Below are 20,080 nucleotides of genomic sequence, written 5' to 3'. Positions count from 1 at the left end.
TTAAACATTGCCCATTGAACTGAATACAGCTGTGTAAAAACGTTAGGCATTGGTCGAAGGGACTATTTAACACCAGGCAGTTCAGTGTGGTATCCATCCCCTGATGAAATCCGCAAGGACGGAAGAAACGCGTAGGGATATGTGGCAGTGAACCTACGGTGGTCGAGCAGCTCCCAGCTACCAAAGTGAAGACGCAGAGACGCAGAGACGCAGAGACGTGTGTGAAGTCCCTTCCGGGTCCCAGTGCTCCACGAGAGAGGTGAATGGCGGCCGCACGCTACAACTAAGCAGCCGCAAAGGAAAGTACAGATTCCCTTACTCTCTGGGACAACTCTCTGGAACAACGGCTGATACAGACACAAGATCCAGCACTTCAAAGGACTTCAGTTTACACAGAGGCGATCGTGGAGTCTTCAGTTGGTGCATGGGCTGGTCCCATAATATGCCTGATTTTATCAGACAAATTGTAAGTGTGCATTTGTCTTGTCCGTGATGTATTAAAATTCTTATCTGATTTTACACAAGGATCGGGCGCTTCTTTTCTCTTTTTTCTATATATATATATATATATATATATATATATACAGTGTTCGACAAACCTATACATTTGCTCGCCCCGGGCGAGTGGATTTAACCCCCGGGCGAGTAAATATTGGCCCAAGCAGCACACGTTTGGTACTAGGTGGCGAGTAGATTTTTTGGTGATTTGTCAACCACTGTATATATACACTGGCGACACACTTTATTCGAGCTTGGCTAGTCCCACGAATTCGGGTATACCAGGGTGTATTGAGGTTTGTGACTGTTTTCTGCCCGAGTGCATTGAGTTATTTTCCAGCAGGGATTGAAGCATTTTATTCCCGCTGGCTGCAATACTGCACAGTATATATATATATACTGCATTACAATTCATGAATTTATGCCATCTGATAGACACGCGAAGCATTGCAGCCTATTAAATCCTAATCATTATCATTTAACAGATCAGCCGCCCATCAGCCAGGCATGAATCCAGGCTGGGAAGGCAAATGCAACGGGGCTTGTCAGAGGTTAGGAGCGGCGCATTCCAGGTATCTGCCAGGTACATACTGGGTATTTGCTCGAATAAAGTGTGTCGGTGCAGTATATATATATATATATATAACATTGTATGGGCCGGCTTTGTGAGTTGTTTTTTGTTTATACATAACCTTTATAGATTGGTGTCAGTAAAATATAAATTTTAAGATGGGGTTTGCCCTTTTCTGTTACTGTATGTGCGGAGAACATATGATACAATCTGTGTTGTATTTTGCAAACTGGATGATCGCCCTGAAGAGCTTGCAATCTAATTATTTGGTAAAGAAAGAGTAGACGCTGACCTGGGGTCTCTGCCAAGTTATGCCTCCAGACCAGGGGGGCTCAACTCAAGTCCTCACGACCGCCCATCAGGTAAGGTTTTGAGGAGTTCCCACCTTAAGCACAGGTGGCTCAATCTGTCCCTGCTTCAGCACAGTTGGCTCAATCAGTGGCTCAATCTTTAACTGAGCCACTGATTGAGCCACCTGTGCTGAAGATGGGATATTCTCAAAACCTGACCTGTTGGGGGGCTTGAGGACTGGCATTGAGCACCAATGCTCTAGATATGCGACCTTCATACTAAGTTTCCTTAGCCGAGGTCACCACCGCGGCCGCTCATTTACCTTCTTGGCCCACGAGTTTAGCTCCTTGTTGACCAGCTGAGAGAGCTCCGACTGGCAGAAGGGAAGGAAGTACACGATTTCATTGATCCGGCCCAGGAACTCGTCCCTCCGGAAGTGAGCCTGCGAGGAAGGTGACAGGGAGATGAGACGGGTGTCCGGTTAGCCGTGGACAAAAGAAGAAGCCATCTATCTTATGGGCTTTCAACCCTACCTTTAACGCATCAGTCCTCCCAGAATCCTTTGTGAGACCAGCCTGGTAACTCACCCGTATATTGATGCATGGTTATAGCTCTATAATGTGAATGTGCCTTACACACAATGCACTTCCATGTATTCCTGTGTTTGTAGTATATACCTATCAACATGTCGCTTACATTGTAAGCTTTCATACACTGCTTATCTTTAAGCAAAACAGGCGAAAAGACGGAGCACTACGTCCAGTGCTTACTTGCAAAAAATACATGGGTATTTTTCGTTCCCACGATAAACAATGTAAGTTATTGGATCATAGAAAAAACAAACAGCACACCTACGCGTTTCGGGCTACAAGCACTTTATCAAGGTGAACACTGGACGTAGTGCTCCGTCTTTTCTCCTGTTTTGCTCAATGACCTTCACAGACGGAGGCACACCATACCCCAGGACCAGTGGATGTGAAGTAGCTCTCAATTGTCAAGAGGAATCGTATCTCATGTGAGTCCATTCCATTGTTCTCCACCTTTGTGATTTGGCTATACGGATACACATTGCTGATCTCTCCCCTTAAAACATAGATGTTTCAATAGTGCTGGACACCAGCAGATGTTTGTTATCCTTACCTCATTTGCTACGTGGGATTTCATTATACCAGTCATACATCTTTTTGGGGACAGCTTCATCCAGACTCATCATTGGATATTGGAGGGGTACTCCATATAAGACTTTGCTTATACATAGTGCCACTTATCTCTACTGCCTTTGTTTTTAGAACACTATCTAACTTTCTAACATTGTTACTGCTTATCTTTAACCTTAATGCTCTTACCCCTATCTGTATTATGCGTTGTATAATATCACTGGAGAGCGCAGGCCTCTCTCAGTGGGGACTGAAACATTGAGTCAATAAATTTCACTGTAATTGAGTATAGGAGTGCCTGCCCTGTTCTCCTTTCTTGTACCTTTTTGGACAGTATGCACTCTCCCTTTACCTTTATTTCATTATATATAATATATATATAAATCTTGCACTCCAGGACTTGTAATTAATGCAAAAAAGATTCTTTGTATAAAAACAGCAGAAAAAAAATCACTCACATGTTATTTGAGAAAATCAGGCAGTGTGGTTGTTAAAGTGAACGACTTATAGATGAGTCTTGGCACCCTCAGCAGACATCCAGAATAGGTTCCCAAACTTAAAACGAAAATATTGAAAAAAATAGTGCAATATTGGAGGTGCCAAGACTCATCTATAAGTTGGTGAAATACCTATGGCCTGTTATATGGTATTAGAAGTGATCCAAAAAGTGTTACACTATACAGCTCAACCTCATTATAGCGCGATCTGCTACAACGCGGATCCGCTTAAAATGCAGTCTGAGCGTTGCTCCAGATTTAAAAACATCTTCAAGGATTTTTTTTCTTTTTTAATAACATTCAATGCTTTATTGCTAACGGACACACATACACACATAGAACCCACCCCACTACACCATGTGGGAATTGAACCCATGAATACATTTTATATAATACACATGCTGGAATCGAACCCATGACCTTTCACATGCTAGTGCAATTCTCTAGCTGCTACACCACAGGGTTGGTGTAATGAATCGCACTCTATAAAGAAACTTAACATCCACTGCACAGTGAAGTCCATCATGGTAAGTTTTTTTGAGCCACATACATCACACCAAACCTAAATAAAATACATTTATAAATTATACATTATAATCGCCATTTCGCAATCCCGGTTATAACGCGGTCTCATTATGTAGACCCCGAGCACCGCGTTATAACAGGGTTCAGCTGTATATTTTTTCTGCAGTTTTTATTCTATATACCCTTGGAGAATATTTGCGCTCCAGATCTCGCTTTCTCTGCACTTTCTTAGACTTGGAAAGAGTGTAATTCTGGAGATGCTGCACTATTTCCAAGGACTGTATTTTTTTTTACTATTTATCACTTTTTTCACTTGGTTTATTCATTGGTCTACATAAGGGGTATTTGCACTTGATACTTTTGTTTTCTTCCAAAAAAATATTCTTTATTGGTCAATATTTCGGTTCTCCACGCAACATTTTTCAAGGCAGAAAGCATTACGTTTCCTTAATATAACCCTTTGGGCACTTTCAGATATTAAGTTTAGTCCATAGGACAGCAAGGCCTCATCTCCACTGCTCGCGGCTGCGTGAGGCTCCGGCGTGCGCGGCACGAACAAGATACAGCCCTCTATGGGGCCGTCTCCAGTCACTACCTGCGCGCGCCTGCAGAAAGTGCGATGGTGCGACCACCTTTGCCAAAAGACAAGATTTTTGTCTTTTGGCACAGTGGCCAAGCGCTGGCCACGTCATGGTGGCGGTTCAGCCAATGAGGGCGAACCAGCCGTGTGATGTCATGGCCACGCCCCCTCCCCCCCACGCCTCCCGGTCGTGAGTGATCTGAAGTCCTTCAGATCACTCGGATACAGGGAACGAGCGCCACCAGGCACCCCGTCGCACGCGCAGCGCGCACTTGGGCCGTAGTCTAAGAAATGGTATTAATAGAGTGTAGGTATCTGCTATATTTGGCATCTACCTTGACAGGTTTAGCAGGCTTGAATCACGTTTTGATCAACAGATGCAGCTAAATGGCTCCATTGTTATTAGACTTGGGTTGTGAATGTAGAAATGTCACTATTAAACTGCCAGCCAGTTTGAGAAGACAGATGGAATTATATATTTGTTTTCCATAATCAAAGACAGCTGCGAGTTCAATTTTCAGGTCATTTGAAAACTGTACCAAATACAGAAGAATTTACAATGCATCTGATCTCAGATACACTATTATAGAGGGTGGGGGTTCCTTACAATGCATCTGATCTCAGACGCACTATTAGAGAGGGTTGGGGTTCCTTACAATGCATCTGATCTCAGACGCACTATTATAGAGGGTGGGGGTTCCTTACAATGCATCTGATCTCAGACGCACTATTATAGAGGGTGGGGGTTCCTTACAATGCATCTGATCTCAGACGCACTATTAGAGAGGGTTGGGGTTGGTTCCTTACAATGCATCTGATCTCAGACACGCTATTAGAGAGGGTTGGGGTTCCTTACAATGCATCTGATCTCAGACGCACTATTAGAGAGGGTTGGGGTTCCTTACAATGCATCTGATCTCAGACGCACTATTATAGAGGGTGGGGGTTCCTTACAATGCATCTGATCTCAGACGCACTATTAGAGAGGGTTGGGGTTCCTTACAATGCATCTGATCTCAAACGCACTATTAGAGAGGGTTGGGGTTCCTTACAATGCATCTGATCTCAGACGCACTATTAGAGAGGGTTGGGGTTCCTTACAATGCATCTGATCTCAGACGCGCTATTAGAGAGGGTTGGGGTTCCTTAAAATGCATCTGATCTCAGACACGCTATTAGAGAGGGTTGGGGTTTCTTACAATGCATCTGATCTCAGACACGCTATTAGAGAGGGTTGGGGTTCATTACAGTGCATCTGATCTCAGACGCGCTATTAGAGATGGTTGGGGTTCCTTACAATGCATCTGATCTCAGACGCGCTATTAGAGAGGGTTGGGGTTCCTTACAATGCATCTGATCTCAGACACGCTATTAGAGAGGGTTGGGGTTCCTTACAATGCATCTGATCTCAGACACGCTATTAGAGAGGGTTGAAGTTCATTACAGTGCATCTGATCTCAGACGCGTTATTAGAGAGGGTTGGGGTTTCTTGCAATGCCACAATATAATTATAGAGTTTCTCAACCAAAACAAAAGTTGGAAACAACTGAGCTAGATATTTGAAAAGTCCATAGAAAAATGTTTTTACAGCAACATGTCTATGAAACAGACTGTGGTGTAACGTTCTAGTACAGGTCCAAAGTGCGGGGAAACAGTTTCAGGCGAGGAGAATCCGGCTCGTGCAGCCAACACAACACAGACAAACAAATTCTTCAAAATGCAGGTATCCTGTATGACAGAGGTACAAAGTAGGGCTCCATTTAATGTGACAGCCAAGAACAGAGGCGAAACAAAGGTGGTCGGGAGGAAAGGTCCGTATAGGACCTGAAACATTGTTTCTCCTCTGTTCTTGGCTGTCACAATAAATGAAGAATTGCATAGTGAACTTGTGAGTAGAGTAGAGCCATACTTTGTAAAGTTCTAGTAACTATACTGGCCCTGGAGATCCATACGAGGTTGAGATATCTCACAGCAGGAGAGCGCGCTGTAAATGTAATAGTGTGTACAGCGCATTTGAAAGGCGTCTTCTACATGAATACAAAATAAAGAAGAAATCTGTATTCAGAAAGTTCTGTGCACACAATTACATGTATGAATAACTCTCTAACTGCTTCATTAAGAGGTAGCACAAATCTTGATGAATAAAACCTTGATGAATTCCCCTCTCTCTCCCACTAAGCCAGGTTTATCTTGGCTCCCAATGCTTCAGCTTCATCACTGGCCTGTAATTCCATCAGGAGCGCGGCTGCTGCCTCTGAACCTCCAGGAGACGCATTCCCCGGGGTTATGACATCAGCAGCAGATGCATCCAAACTGAATTACCCGGCTGGGCACTGGAGGTCTGGATATCCTCAGTCGGTCTCACAGGAAGGCTCAGCTCTTCCAAGCAGCATGTGCCCCATCAGTGCTCGATCTGATTGCTGGGTCTGCAGCCCGCTCAGATAGTGCACAGGGCAGCTAAGGGGACGAGAACATGTTCGGCTTGTGGAAGTTGCATCAAGTGAAAGGCCAAAGCTCTAGGGCAATCCCTGCTACGGCAGCCAGATAAAAAGCACGAATGTGCATGTCCAAGCTGGGGGAGGAGGGGGTTCTTGATATCTGCATGTTAAATAGATCTGCACAATGTAGTCAACAGTTCTTCAGCTTCCCTGGAGCGATACCAGATTAAATGTGAAATATAACGGCGATACCTGGAACTGTCATCTCTGGAGTCTGGAGGTGACCGGATTTGACCCGTGATGTCATTAATGACGCTGGGAGGCTGATGTGCACCGAGAATCTTTACTAATCGCTTTGGGTCTGTAACAGCACAGAACCAGTGATTGGCAGCAGAGAAGGAGAGGTGCGATTCTGCTGACCACAGAGAAGCCATTCTCAGGGCACCTCAGCCTAAGAGCATCCGAGATTAAAGATGGCTGCCTCCTGACAACAACACGCCAAGTGATATTTGTCTTTACTTGTTCTTGTGATATTCTCCGTTGGTTACTGAAATAGAATTGTGGCAGGGTTCATGAAAGATGGCAGCCCCTGTGATTTCCTTCTCAGCTTCATGACTACATCCTCCTCTCTGCAACATTGCAACAGCAGCCACATTTTCTTCTCAATTAATAACCCAAGGGGCAGAAGCAGATCTCTGGGTTTCCTGGCGTTTGCTGGGGTCCAATTCAGCCCCAATTATACAGCGGGTTAACAATGGAAAAAAACATTATCATCGTTTATTTGGAAAGCGCCCCCCTATTCCGCAGCGCGTAGGTATGTTTAACCCTTGCATTGCATTGACTACAACATGCCCCCCACCCCCAGATCCGTCCAGCTCTGATGCGGGGTATCGCACCCCGATACTGCGTTAACTGCCATTGACTTGCACGGTAGTTAACACCAGATCGGGTGCAATACCCCCCATTGGGGCTCGACGAATCCCGGACTGAGGGTCATATTTACTAAGCAACGACACGTCACAAGACATCTTACTAACCATTGAAGTGGGACTTTACACGGCACCTTACGTCGGCATAAGATGGCTTTAGGGTTCATTTACTTGACCTGGCACTGAATATGGTTTGAAATTTCTGCACTAAGGTGGCCCGTGCAAATTATCGAGCTGTTATCACACATGCAATAATAATAATAATAATAATAACTTTATTTTATATAGCGTGTTTCGCCCAATGGGACTCAAAGCGTCAGAGTTACAAAAAGGGAAAAGAAGAAAACATTTAAGGTTATAAGAGGCCAAACACAGGGAAAGGTGCAATACAGGATGGGACGGTACTGAAGCTATTAAATGGCGGACAGCTTGTGGTTCATTCATTAAATGCCTGGGTAAACAGGTAGGCCAGAGCCTGTTATAGATTCCCAGAGGGGGCATCTTAATCTGAACGTGGCAGACTGTTACAGAGAGTGGGAGCAGCGTGGCTTAAAGCTCGGGCTCCAAAGGAAGTCACAGAGATTCTGGGAACGCAAGATGAACGGTTAGATGACAAAAGCCTTCCACCATACAAAGGACAACAGCACACAGGAGACCACATGTCCAAAACCTGCCACCATATGTACATCAACCACTACACAGAGCACGTACCAGCGGTAGGAAAGCTTAGCGTCGTCGGTGCCGCGGTCATGCCACCATGGTTGGTCGCGGCACCAAAGGATTAACACTACAGGGCGTCCCAAGCATGGACCCCCCCCCCCCCCCGCAGCTCCGTGGCGGCAGAGACTGTTCCTGGCGCCACGGACGTTTGCTTGTGTGACCACCGCGCCGGGAACAGCGAGTCTTCCTACATCTGTAAGTCCTATTCAACTCCGTCGCTGTAAACGGAGGCCTCAAAGTTTTGCCAGCTTGTATAGTTACGGATGGGTTAACCCTTTCCTTGTCAGAGGCCTCTGAAATGCATTGCAAGCCCCAGTAACAGGGAAAGGGTTAATAAAACCGAGGCAGCAGCCCAAGCTTTGCAACGTCACGCCTCTGGATTAGAATAAATGTCCGTGCCCAGCTGTAAATGCAATCTCTGGGTAATGCAAATCAATTTGGGGTCTACGAAATGCCCATTATTGGGAGCGCTGCCCTGGCCATTAAGCGATCAGCCTGGAATTAATACCAGGTACATTTATTGCTGCAGGAAATCAGATTTAGGTTAGAAGCCACTGGAGATCTGGAAACAACCCCAGATAACAGGCACCGAAGCATCGTTGGACCTCCAATAACGCATTGGTAGCAATACTATACAATACTAGCAATTCACAGGAGAGAAGCCCCGCCAGAGTAACAACGCTCAGACACTGAACACATGTATGAATACAACGCCCCCACAAACACATACATATACCGTGCACACACTTAGGCTGCGCTTATAGTGCCTGGCAACGGCACTCCAAAACAAATCAATTGACTCCGCATATAGTAAGCACGACGGCGACGGAGCGACTAAGAATTGTTTTTTGATTTTTTAGAGACAGTCGCCACTTGTGACTGTCTCTAAACCAATCACTGCCCTTGTCGCCAGCGACGTCGCTGCAAATTAAATTATAAACTTTCGCTATTGGCGACGGGTGACGTCATCGGTCGCGTCACCATCAGCGCGGCCTAACAGGTATATACTGTATAAGCATTAACTCCTGCACTGTCCCACGCCGGGCCTCTCATGCTGCTGTGCGTCGTCACAGAGAGGCCCGGCGTGGGACAGTGCAGGATGCAGGGCAGCAGTGGGGGAAATACCCAGCGGCAATAAGAGGCCTGACCACCGCCGGCCGGTTCTGCCCCGCAACTACCGGCAACCCAGTGAGGGAGAGAGGCAGCAGCTGGGGAGCGGCAACCCAGGACGGAGGAGAGCCGCAGGTCGCCTAGCCCGGTACTAACCAATATTCTAACCGTCTTTAGCAGACTTGTCCGTACCTTTAATATGGGCCGGACGATGTTCTCCTTGAACTGCCTGGAAATAGTTATCTTTTCACTGATCTGGATGTCATCTGCAGAACATAAGGTAAGAAACACGGTTTGTGCCAGCGTTCTGCACGTTGTGTACGCACTACACAGCTGTGGAGGTTCTGGGGGTAACATTACACCCCGGAATATTAGATTGTAAGCTCTTTGAAGCAGGAATGCATTGCACTCTACATCTGTAGTATTATCTTATGTGGCAAGTAAAAAAAAATTTAATTAAATAAAAAGGTCTATTCATGGGGTCAGTAAATAAGACACGGACACGCACAGCAGGAAGATCTGCACTGGGAGATCTCGGAGCAGGAAGCCTGCTTACTAATGGCTGGAAAATGAGTCCCGGAGACGCACGTCTGTCTGCAGAGAGACAGCCTAATGCGGGGGGAACTCCTAGTCGCACAGTGACCTGAACCCCCCCTCCTCATTGTGGTTATATTAAAATAAAACAGGTCTTCTATATTGAGTGTCTGTGCGATGGAGCCGGATAGAGTCAGCTCCTGCTTTGGAGATAGTATCAGGGCCATGTTATGAATGATGTAGGACGCTCCCCGCCTACCTAAGTTCTCAGCCAGTCTCTTCGTGCTCATCTCCTGGGCTTCCTGGCGCAGCTGCAGGGCATGCTGGGCTATCTCATCACTGCCCGCGTTACAGGTCATAATAAAGATGGCGTCTTTGCACTCTATGGTCTTTCCCTTGCCGTCGGTCAGGCGACCCTGTCATGGGAAAGGAATAAGGGAAAGTAAATATATCTGCTTCTTACAAATCATGTCTGTTTATACTGTATGCTGTAGAGACACACACACACACTGGTACACACACACTGGTACACACACACTGGTACACACACACACACATACACACACACGCTCACACTAGAGGTAAAAGTCATTAACTACATTCTTTCAATACTGAGGAATAGGAGATTAAATGTTATTTTTGACAGGAAAAAATCTGTATTTAAAAAGGAAGGTATTTTGATATGACAAGTTCTGAAGATTCCGCGTCTGTAATGAATTTTTCAATAGAAATATCAACAAATTTTAAGTCAAAATGTGCATTTAATGTGTTTTTGCCCAAAATGTACTTAAGGAGTTTTACCACTACGACGCGATATACATACAGTACTACACAATTGGATCTTGCGTAATCAAATACTACTTATTATAATTTTTGATCTTGACCTTTATCTTAATCCTGCCAGCTAAATCCCGATTATTAGAGAGACAAGGGCCCAGGCGGCTCCAGTTTTTACTATATTATTTTGAAGACAACGGAATGGGAGTATAACATATATATATATATATATATATACACGTGGACCCGCCACGTTGGACTGTCCTTATAAAAAGTAACTCTCTATCGACGCCCAAGCAGCCACAGTGGTCTTATTAATAATAATAATAATAATAATAGTTGTTTTCTGGCAATGTACACAGCGCTGTACATAGACTTTCACAGTCACAGCGAGTCCTGCCCCGTACTGTGCACAATCTCCGATAATATTAACCTCTTTCAATTCCATACACTGATACGTTTACTGGCTCTGCACGTCTGTAACCCCGGCTGTGCTGAGAAGCTGTGTAATGCAGCAGGCATAAGCTTATAGGGGGCCCTGTTACAAAGGACAAGAAGCAAAAGGTGACACTGTGTGTGCTGATTTGCATGTCATTACCCAGAATCCCTGGCTGCAGTGGAAGCAAGTGTATGCTACGCGGCAGCGTTGCAATCCTGAGACATGTCAATGTGCTCCCGGGTGGTATTTGTATTTGCAATACACCAACACGTCACACACATGTATGCAGCCCGGCAGCAATCGATGTGAGTGTTTGTTATACAATGTCACCTGCGGCTTCTTTGGTTAACCACAGAAAATGAACCTGCCTGAAGATTAGCGGTAGAAACGTCGGCTGCGAAGCAGGTGAACCTGCCAGCTCCTTGCCACCAAGTTATCTCCTTGTAGCTCAGCAAGCACAATTAGACTGCAAGCTCTTTGGGCCTACAACTCAATGGGTCTGATTGCACAGGGCTGCACGAGAAAGAAGTATTGTTATTATATCATGGCAGAAATAAAGCCGGTCCCCGTTCTGTATACAGCGTGACAGATGGTGAGGCACGGGAAGGGATCCTTCTCTGGCGCCCGAGATTAACATCTCGCTTATTGCCTTGTCGAGCGCCTGCTCTAGGAATTGATTTCACATTTGGCTGCTGCAGCGATGATCTATGCAGGAGGGATGACTTTATTAATCCTGGGGATGGGGGGGTGACGGGAGACAGAGAGAGGACGAGAATAAAGTTTTATTAGCAGGCGGAGGGCGGGGGTGGCGCCCCCGGAGGAGTCATACTGAGAACTCATATGCCGCTCTCCGGCTCTGGCGCAGGCAGAGAAATGGCACCCGGGGACCTAAACGCTTTGTCTGTCATGATATTGACTAAGCACTCGGCTGGAAGTAGAGCAACACCCAGAGGTGCAGTGCCACCTGAAACTAGACCCCGGTGACAGAGACAGCCACGCTAGTGCAGCGTTGTGTTTGTTCATCTGCATGTACAGGACTTCTAGAATCACACACAACAGGAGTGGTGATAAAGGGACGTATTCGCTAAACAGTGCTACTTCAGAAGACACCTTCCAGCACTGCTATGGCCCTTCAAATGAATGAGCTGTAACGTGTCTTACGGAGTAACACCGCTTAGTATATAGGGCCCTGTATGGCCCATTCAATTGAATGCGGCTGTAAGGTGTGTTCCAGAACGGAAGGTGCCATACACTGCTTAATAAATATCTCTCTTATTATAACACGGAGGGGATCTGCTTCCCGTTTTACTTGTAGGAAATATCATGAGTTACCAGCGGCTTCAATTAGCTGAAGGTTCCGAGGGCAGGAAACACATACACACACAGAGACACAGAGACACACAGGTACAGGGTACTTCAATAAGACAGGTACTCTCCCTCACACACACACACTCACAGAGACACAGACACACACAGGTACAGTGTCCTTCAATAAGACAAGTAATGTCCGTCACTCACACACACACACACGTACAGGGTCCTTCACTAAGACAGGTACACACACACGTACAGGGTCCTTCACTAAGACAGGTACACACACACACACACACACGTACAGGGTCCTTCACTAAGACAGGTACACACACACACGTACAGGGTCCTTCACTAAGACAGGTACACACACACACATACAGGGTCCTTCACTAAGACAGGTACACACACACACGTACAGGGTCCTTCACTAAGAAGGGTACACACACACACACACATACAGGGTCCTTCACTAAGACAGGTACACACACACACACACACACACACACACACACACACACAGGGTCCTTCACTAAGACAGCACACACACACACACACTTACAGGGTCCTTCACTAAGACAGGTACACACACACACACACACACACACACACACACACACACACACACACACACACACACACACACACACACACACACACGTACAGGATCCTTTAATAAGACTGGTACTGTCCCTTACACATACACACACGTACATGGCCCTTCACTAAGACAGGTACACACACACACACACACACACACACACACACACACACACACACACACATACATACATACACGTACAGGGTCCTTCACTAAGACAGGTACACACACACACGTACAGAGTCCTTCACTAAGACAGGTACACACACACACACACACACACACACACACACACACACACATACACGTACAGGGTCCTTCACTAAGACAGCTACACACACACACGTACAGAGTCCTTCACTAAGACAGGTACACACACACACGTACAGGGTCCTTCACTAAGACAGGTACACACACACACACACACACACACACGTACACACACACACGTACAGGGTCCTTCACTAAGACAGGTACACACACACACACATACACACACACACACGTACGTACAGGGTCCTTCACTAAGAGGGGTACACACACACACACACATACAGGGTCCTTCACTAAGACAGGTACACACACACACAAACAGGGTCCTTCACTAAGACAGCCACACACACAAACACACACTTACAGGGTCCTTCACTAAGACAGGTACACACACACACAAACAGGGTCCTTCACTAAGACAGCCACACACACAAACACACACTTACAGGGTCCTTCACTAAGACAGGTACACACACACACACACACACACACACACACAGGTACAGGATCCTTTAATAAGACAGGTAATGTCCTTTACTCATACACACACGTACATGGCCCTTCACTAAGACAGGTACACACACACACACACACACATACACGTACAGGGTCCTTCACTAAGACAGGTACACACACACACACGTACAGGGCCCTTCACTAAGACAGGTACACACACACACACGCACAGGGTCCTTCACTAAGACAGCTACACACACACATACAGGGTCCTTCACTAAGACAGGTACACACACACACACACACACACGTACAGGGTCCTTTAATAAGACTGGTACTGTCCCTCACTCACACACAAACACAGGTACACGGCCCTTCAATAAGACAGGTACTGTCCCTGCTGAATGCGTACGACCTCGGCCAATCTGAACTAACCACAGTGATATGTTTAATGGGTTAGAAACAGGTGAATGATTCCTTTCCAGTTGAAGGTGCAATACCACGCCCGAGCAAAATGACAGGACACTCTCCAACATTACGGAGCGGTGACAGGGGGCTTATAATAGAAACATTTTTGAATTTCTATCCTTAAATGTTCTGCCCTCTGAAATCCAGGCCAGGCTTTACTGCCCGTATCTCTGCCCTTGTCTCCTGCTTCTTCAAAACTGGCGCTCAGGCAGGGAGGGGGCGTGAATATGAGAATAAATGTCACTACCTTATCACCAGCCACCCTGACTGAGTTATAAACCCACCAACGAGAACCACGTTATTCCTGTGGCTTCAGCCACAAAGAACGAACCCTGTCAAAATCACTCTTTAATCCAGGAGACATCTTGGATTTTAATGGTTGGTGCGATTTTCCTGACTCAAGTGGCTGCTGTTAACCTTCATGACTGGAATTTCTTATTTTATCCAGTGAACGCCCATGCATCCCAAACAAGGGACTCTTGACACTTCCTCTTCTGGTTGGCCTTTCAGCTGAGCTCTTATGGTGGCGGCCATCTTAACATTCCAAAAATGGAAGTGGTATTATCTGCAGAAGTAGGACTCTCCCAGAAGGAAGGGTTTGGTCATGTTCTTGGGAGTATATCTGGTTTGGAATATGGAAGATAAACCCTTCCCCCTCGAGCCCCCCCCCCCCGCCCCCTATTTCAGTCATGGGTTGCAGGTGGTTAAAGAACGTTACGTAGTTTACCTCATCGAACAGCTGCAGCATGATGGTGAGTACGTCCAGATGGGCTTTGTCCACCTCGTCAAATAGAACCACCGCGTTCGGGCATTGCTTCAGCTTCTTGGTCAGCTGTCCTCCCTCCTCGTGTCCCACGTAGCCTGGTGGTGAGCCAATGAATTTGGCGACCTGATGGAAGACCAGAGCCCGGCAAGCGCAGGAATGAGGAACCCAGACGGAGTTGGGTGAAAATGGACGGGCCGGCAATGTAACGCTCTACTGAAGCTCTCGGAAGAAAGATGGCACCAATGCTGGTTTCTCTCTGAAGCAAGGTCAACTAGGACAGACCACCTATATAATCTGGAATGCTACAAGAATCAGCAGGGCACAACGAACTAATGCAAAAACAAACAAAAAACGGGTGTTTAATTATCCATAAGAACCAACGTTTTGGCTGCTCATAGCCCTCACCTTGACAAAGACTTCTTGGTAGCCAAAACGTTGGTTTTATGGGTAATGAAACACCCGTTTTATGCATTAGTTCGTGGTGCCCTGCTTATTCTTGAAGCACTCTATGGTTATCGGGGAGCTTTCTACAAGGAACATCGGCATTACTTTTCATTTGCTCCACTAAGGACGTGTGCCGGCAAAACTCTACTGTCACCTACAGTATATAATCCGCCCATCTTCCCTCCCTGATGATGTGGAACCTCGGAACCTTGTTGATGTGTAACCGCGGCTTCATATTCATAGCCAAGACAAGATATATGACGTGCAACCAGGTCATGGTAAGGAAACCAAAGTTGGGGACTGCTGTAAAACTGCAAATCTGTGACACTTGTATAAAAGATTCTTCTACGTACACCTCACGTGTGGGTCCATTCTGCAGAACTTGCAATCTGGCGCTGTCCCGGGGAAACCAGGACTTGTGGAAGCTTTTATTTTAAGGCCTGCCTGCCAAACATATAGTCTTAAAATGTTTCAAACAATGTACTTCTATACTAGGGGAGCGACACAAAAGGAAAAATAAAACAAAATAAATTAGATATCCTTATTTTGATTGGTAACCCCATCTACACTGGAAGGTGGAAGAGCACCTGCTTCTTCTGATCTAAGAGGTATTTCCATCATGCGGGGTCCCCACCTCCCCGTGCACAGAGGGACAGTGATGGTTACATAGTGATGGAATGACGATACTAGGTGGGTAGGCCGGAGCATAGGTAAACGGAAGGCTCTATTCAACCTGTTGTGAATCTGCTTCCCGGTGCTGGAGAAGAGAACAAGCTCCATTCGAATGAAGGAGACGACAAACTCCTCCAGCATGAGGAAGCGGCATCACAGCATATGGAAAAAGGGCCTCAGTGATGTCCGTGGGATCAGGAAGAAGTGGCCAAGGCAGACTGTAAAACTATTCTACACGCAACACCGTAACACTATTCTACACGCAACACCGTAACACTATTCTACACGCAACACCGTAACACTATTCTACACGCAACACCGTAAAACTATTCCACACGCAACACCGTAACACTATTCTACACGCAACAACGAAACACTATTCTACACGCAACAACGAAACACTATTCTACACGCAACACCGTAACACTATTCTACACGCAACACCGTAACACTATTCTACACGCAACACCGTAACACTATTCTACACGCAACACGAAACACTATTCTACACGCAACACCGTAACACTATTCTACACGCAACACCGTAAAACTAATCTACACGCAACACCGTAACACTATTCTACACGCAACAACGTAACACTATTCTACACGCAACACCGTAACACTATTCTACACGCAACACCGTAACACTATTCTACACGCAACACGTAACACTATTCTACAAGCAACACCGTAACACTATTCTACACGCAACACCGTAACACTATTCTACACGCAACAACGAAACACTATTCTACACGCAACACCGTAACACTATTCTACACGCAACACTGTAACACTATTCTACACGCAACACCGTAACACTATTCTACACGCAACAACGAAACACTATTCTACACGCAACACCGTAACACTATTCTACACGCAACACCGTAACACTATTCTACACGCAACACCGTAACACTATTCTACACGCAACAATGAAACACTATTCTACACGCAACACCGTAACACTATTCTACACGCAACACCGTAACACTATTCTACATGCAACACCGTAACACTATTCTACACGCAACACCGTAACACTATTCTACACGCAACACCGTAACACTATTCTACACGCAACACCGTAACACTATTCTACACGCAACACCGTAACACTATTCTACACACAAAACCGTAACACTATTCTACACGCAACACTAACACTATTCAACACGCAACACCATAACATTATTCTACACGCAACACTGTAACACTATTCTACACGCAACACCGTAACACTATTCTACACGCAACAATGAAACACTATTCTACACGCAACACCGTAACACTATTCTACACGCAACACCGTAACACTATTCTACACGCAACACCGTAACACTATTCTACACGCAACACCGTAACACTATTCTACACGCAACACCGTAACACTATTCTACACGCAACACCGTAACACTATTCTACACGCAACACCGTAACACTATTCTACACGCAACACCGTAACACTATTCTACACGCAACAACGAAACACTATTCTACACGCAACACCGTAACACTATTCTACACGCAACACTGTAACACTATTCTACACGCAACACCGTAACACCGTAACACTATTCTACACGCAACACCGTAACACTATTCTACACGCAACACTGTAACACTATTCTACACGCAACACCGTAACACCGTAACACTATTCTACACGCAACACCGTAACACTATTCTACACCTAATACCGTAACACTATTCTACACCTCAACACCGTAACACTATTCTACACGCAACACCGTAACACTATTCTACACGCAACACGAAACACTATCCTACACGCAACACCGTAACACTATTCTACACGCAGCACCGAAACACTATTCTACACGCAACACCGTAACACTATTCTACACGTAACACTAACACTATCCTACACGCAACACCTTAACACTATTCTACACGCAACACCAACACTATTCTACACGCAACACTATTCTACATATCCCCCCAGTCACAACGCTACACATTAAAAAACTCCCTGAAAACCCAGCCTACCTGGCATACCCCAAACATTCACCTCCTCCCCTCCAACCGTATTGGTGTTAGCTGTGTGGCAGGACTAAACTCCATGATATCTAACACCCGCAAAATCCACACCCCAAACCTTAATGGGATCAGCTCTGTGGCTGGACCTTATTCTCTGTAGATCAGGTGTGGCCAACTCCAGTCCTCAAGGGCCACCACCAGGTCAGATTTTAAGGATATCCCTTCTCCAGCTCAATCAGTGGCTCAGTCGATGACTGAGCCATCTGTGCTGAAGCAGGGATTGCCTTAAAACTTGACCTGTTTGGTGGCCCTCGAGGACTGGAGTTGGCCACCCCTGTCCAAGATTGGAAACCCTCCCAAACAGGGCCCTCATTACCTTCCGTGTCCGCCTGCGCATGTCTGTCCTTACTTGGTATGTCATTCTGTTTCTGCAATATACAGAACCCTGTACCCCGCTGTGGAATATGCTGGCGCTTTGCAAATAAACGACAATAATAACAAACGGTGGACCCCGGATCCCGTGTTTGCTTTAGAGACGGGCTCACCTCGTGCCTCTCCTGGAACTCCGACATATCCAGACGGATGAAACCCTGCAGAGCGCGCAGTGGGAGAGAGGCGGGAGAAGGACGCGGGATTACATTACTCCGAGGCTGCGAGCAATCAGATATGCAATGCCAAGCAGTTCAGGGGCACGATTATATTACTCGGGAACCTCACAGGTGAGATAAAGCAATTCAAATCATCCCTGATGAGCCGCGTTCAAGCATTTAGAGGGCGAGCAGCGACTGCTGACAGCGCTTCAGCGCAGAACTATTGGACATACCCATTAAGACAATTGCGCCCCAGAGATTTATTTTCTCTACAAACTATACGATAACTGACGTCCCAACGTGAAGTTAAGGCAACCATTACATTCTGGTGAGCAATCCCTCTCTACCAGGGGTGGCCAACTCCAGCCCTCAAGGGCCACCAGCAGGTCAGGCTTTCAGGATATCACTGCTTCAGCACAGAGGAGGCTCCATCAGTCCCAGCCTCAACAAAGGTGGCTCAATCAGTCCCAGCTTCAGCACAGGTGGCTCAATCAGTGAGCCACGTGTGCTGGAGCAGGGATATCCTGCCAACTGCATCACCTGTGCTGAAGCAGGGATATCTTGAAAAAGTAACCTGTTGGCCGCGCCTGTCCTATACATTATGGCAATGCCCGATCCCTCCAGTTCTGTAGTAGTTAATACGTGCAAATGGTTCCCCGCTCTAAATAACAAAAAACCCTATAAAGATATCAATTTCCCCTGCGCTGTCCCAGAAGAAACATGTGCTACGGCCCAGGCATGATTTGTGAGCATATAAAGTTGTGATATACAGCGTGGCCACCTGATGCTCCCCGTGGCACACGCAGAACAGGCAGCATTACCTTCTTGATATCCTTGTGCAAGTACTTGGCTGTCTGCTTGGCGAGCTCCGTTTTACCTGGGAAGGAAGAGCACAGACAAGAGTATTTTCCAGCTTTGTTACTCCGGGGATGTCACACCAGTATTATTGGCGGTCCAATCTCTTTAACTAATCAGCAGCCGGCGGCGCCACCAACTCCATTAACCCTGTCACTGCCAGAGGCGCCGCCATTCAGTGCTCAGCAATGTGCTGCAGAGCTCTCTGACAGTGGAAGAGTAACAGGTTACAGGTATCATGTACGCAGCATTGCTGAAGGAAGGTGACTGGGATATTACACATCGCAGTGTACGAGGGACAGGACAGTATATTACAAACACTATGGGCTGTATTTCCAAAGCACTGCGTTGCCATAAAGCACCTTGCAGTGTCTAATCATACTTGCGTCTTGTCGTATGGCATAGCGCTGCTTAGTAAATATGGGCTTGATGAGCCATGACATAGTACTAGAATGTATGATGATCTGCGCACATCCCACGATATATCAGTTCTATACGATTGGTGCCTGGCTGGGGATCTGTTATAAAGATAAGCCCAGTGGTATTACAGGGGGTCCTCGGGATCCGTAGA

At 46.3% G+C, this 20,080-nt stretch overlaps 1 protein-coding gene across 2 annotated transcripts in view; it reads right to left on the bottom strand.

Annotated features, from left to right (window-relative positions):
- Nucleotides 1-20,080, bottom strand: part of CLPB (ClpB family mitochondrial disaggregase) — a 195,046-nt gene that overhangs the window by 20,617 nt on the left and 154,349 nt on the right. Inside the window, exons 9-14 of one of the 2 annotated variants that reach the window (XM_075592797.1) lie at nt 19,476-19,531; nt 18,610-18,654; nt 14,903-15,064; nt 10,110-10,266; nt 9,509-9,582; nt 1,683-1,802 (exon numbers count right to left, since the gene is read on the bottom strand). In XM_075592797.1, the coding sequence (XP_075448912.1) occupies nt 1,683-1,802; nt 9,509-9,582; nt 10,110-10,266; nt 14,903-15,064; nt 18,610-18,654; nt 19,476-19,531 (614 nt within the window). The remainder of the gene's footprint in view (nt 1-1,682; nt 1,803-9,508; nt 9,583-10,109; nt 10,267-14,902; nt 15,065-18,609; nt 18,655-19,475; nt 19,532-20,080) is intronic. The other variant, XM_075592798.1, reaches the window with a different exon arrangement.

Source organism: Ascaphus truei, chromosome 3 (assembly GCF_040206685.1).
Source record: "Ascaphus truei isolate aAscTru1 chromosome 3, aAscTru1.hap1, whole genome shotgun sequence".
Classification (NCBI taxonomy): domain Eukaryota; kingdom Metazoa; phylum Chordata; class Amphibia; order Anura; family Ascaphidae; genus Ascaphus; species Ascaphus truei.
The sequence above is the reverse complement of the archived record's forward strand: the minus strand, read 5'-3'. Positions and strand labels throughout refer to the sequence as shown.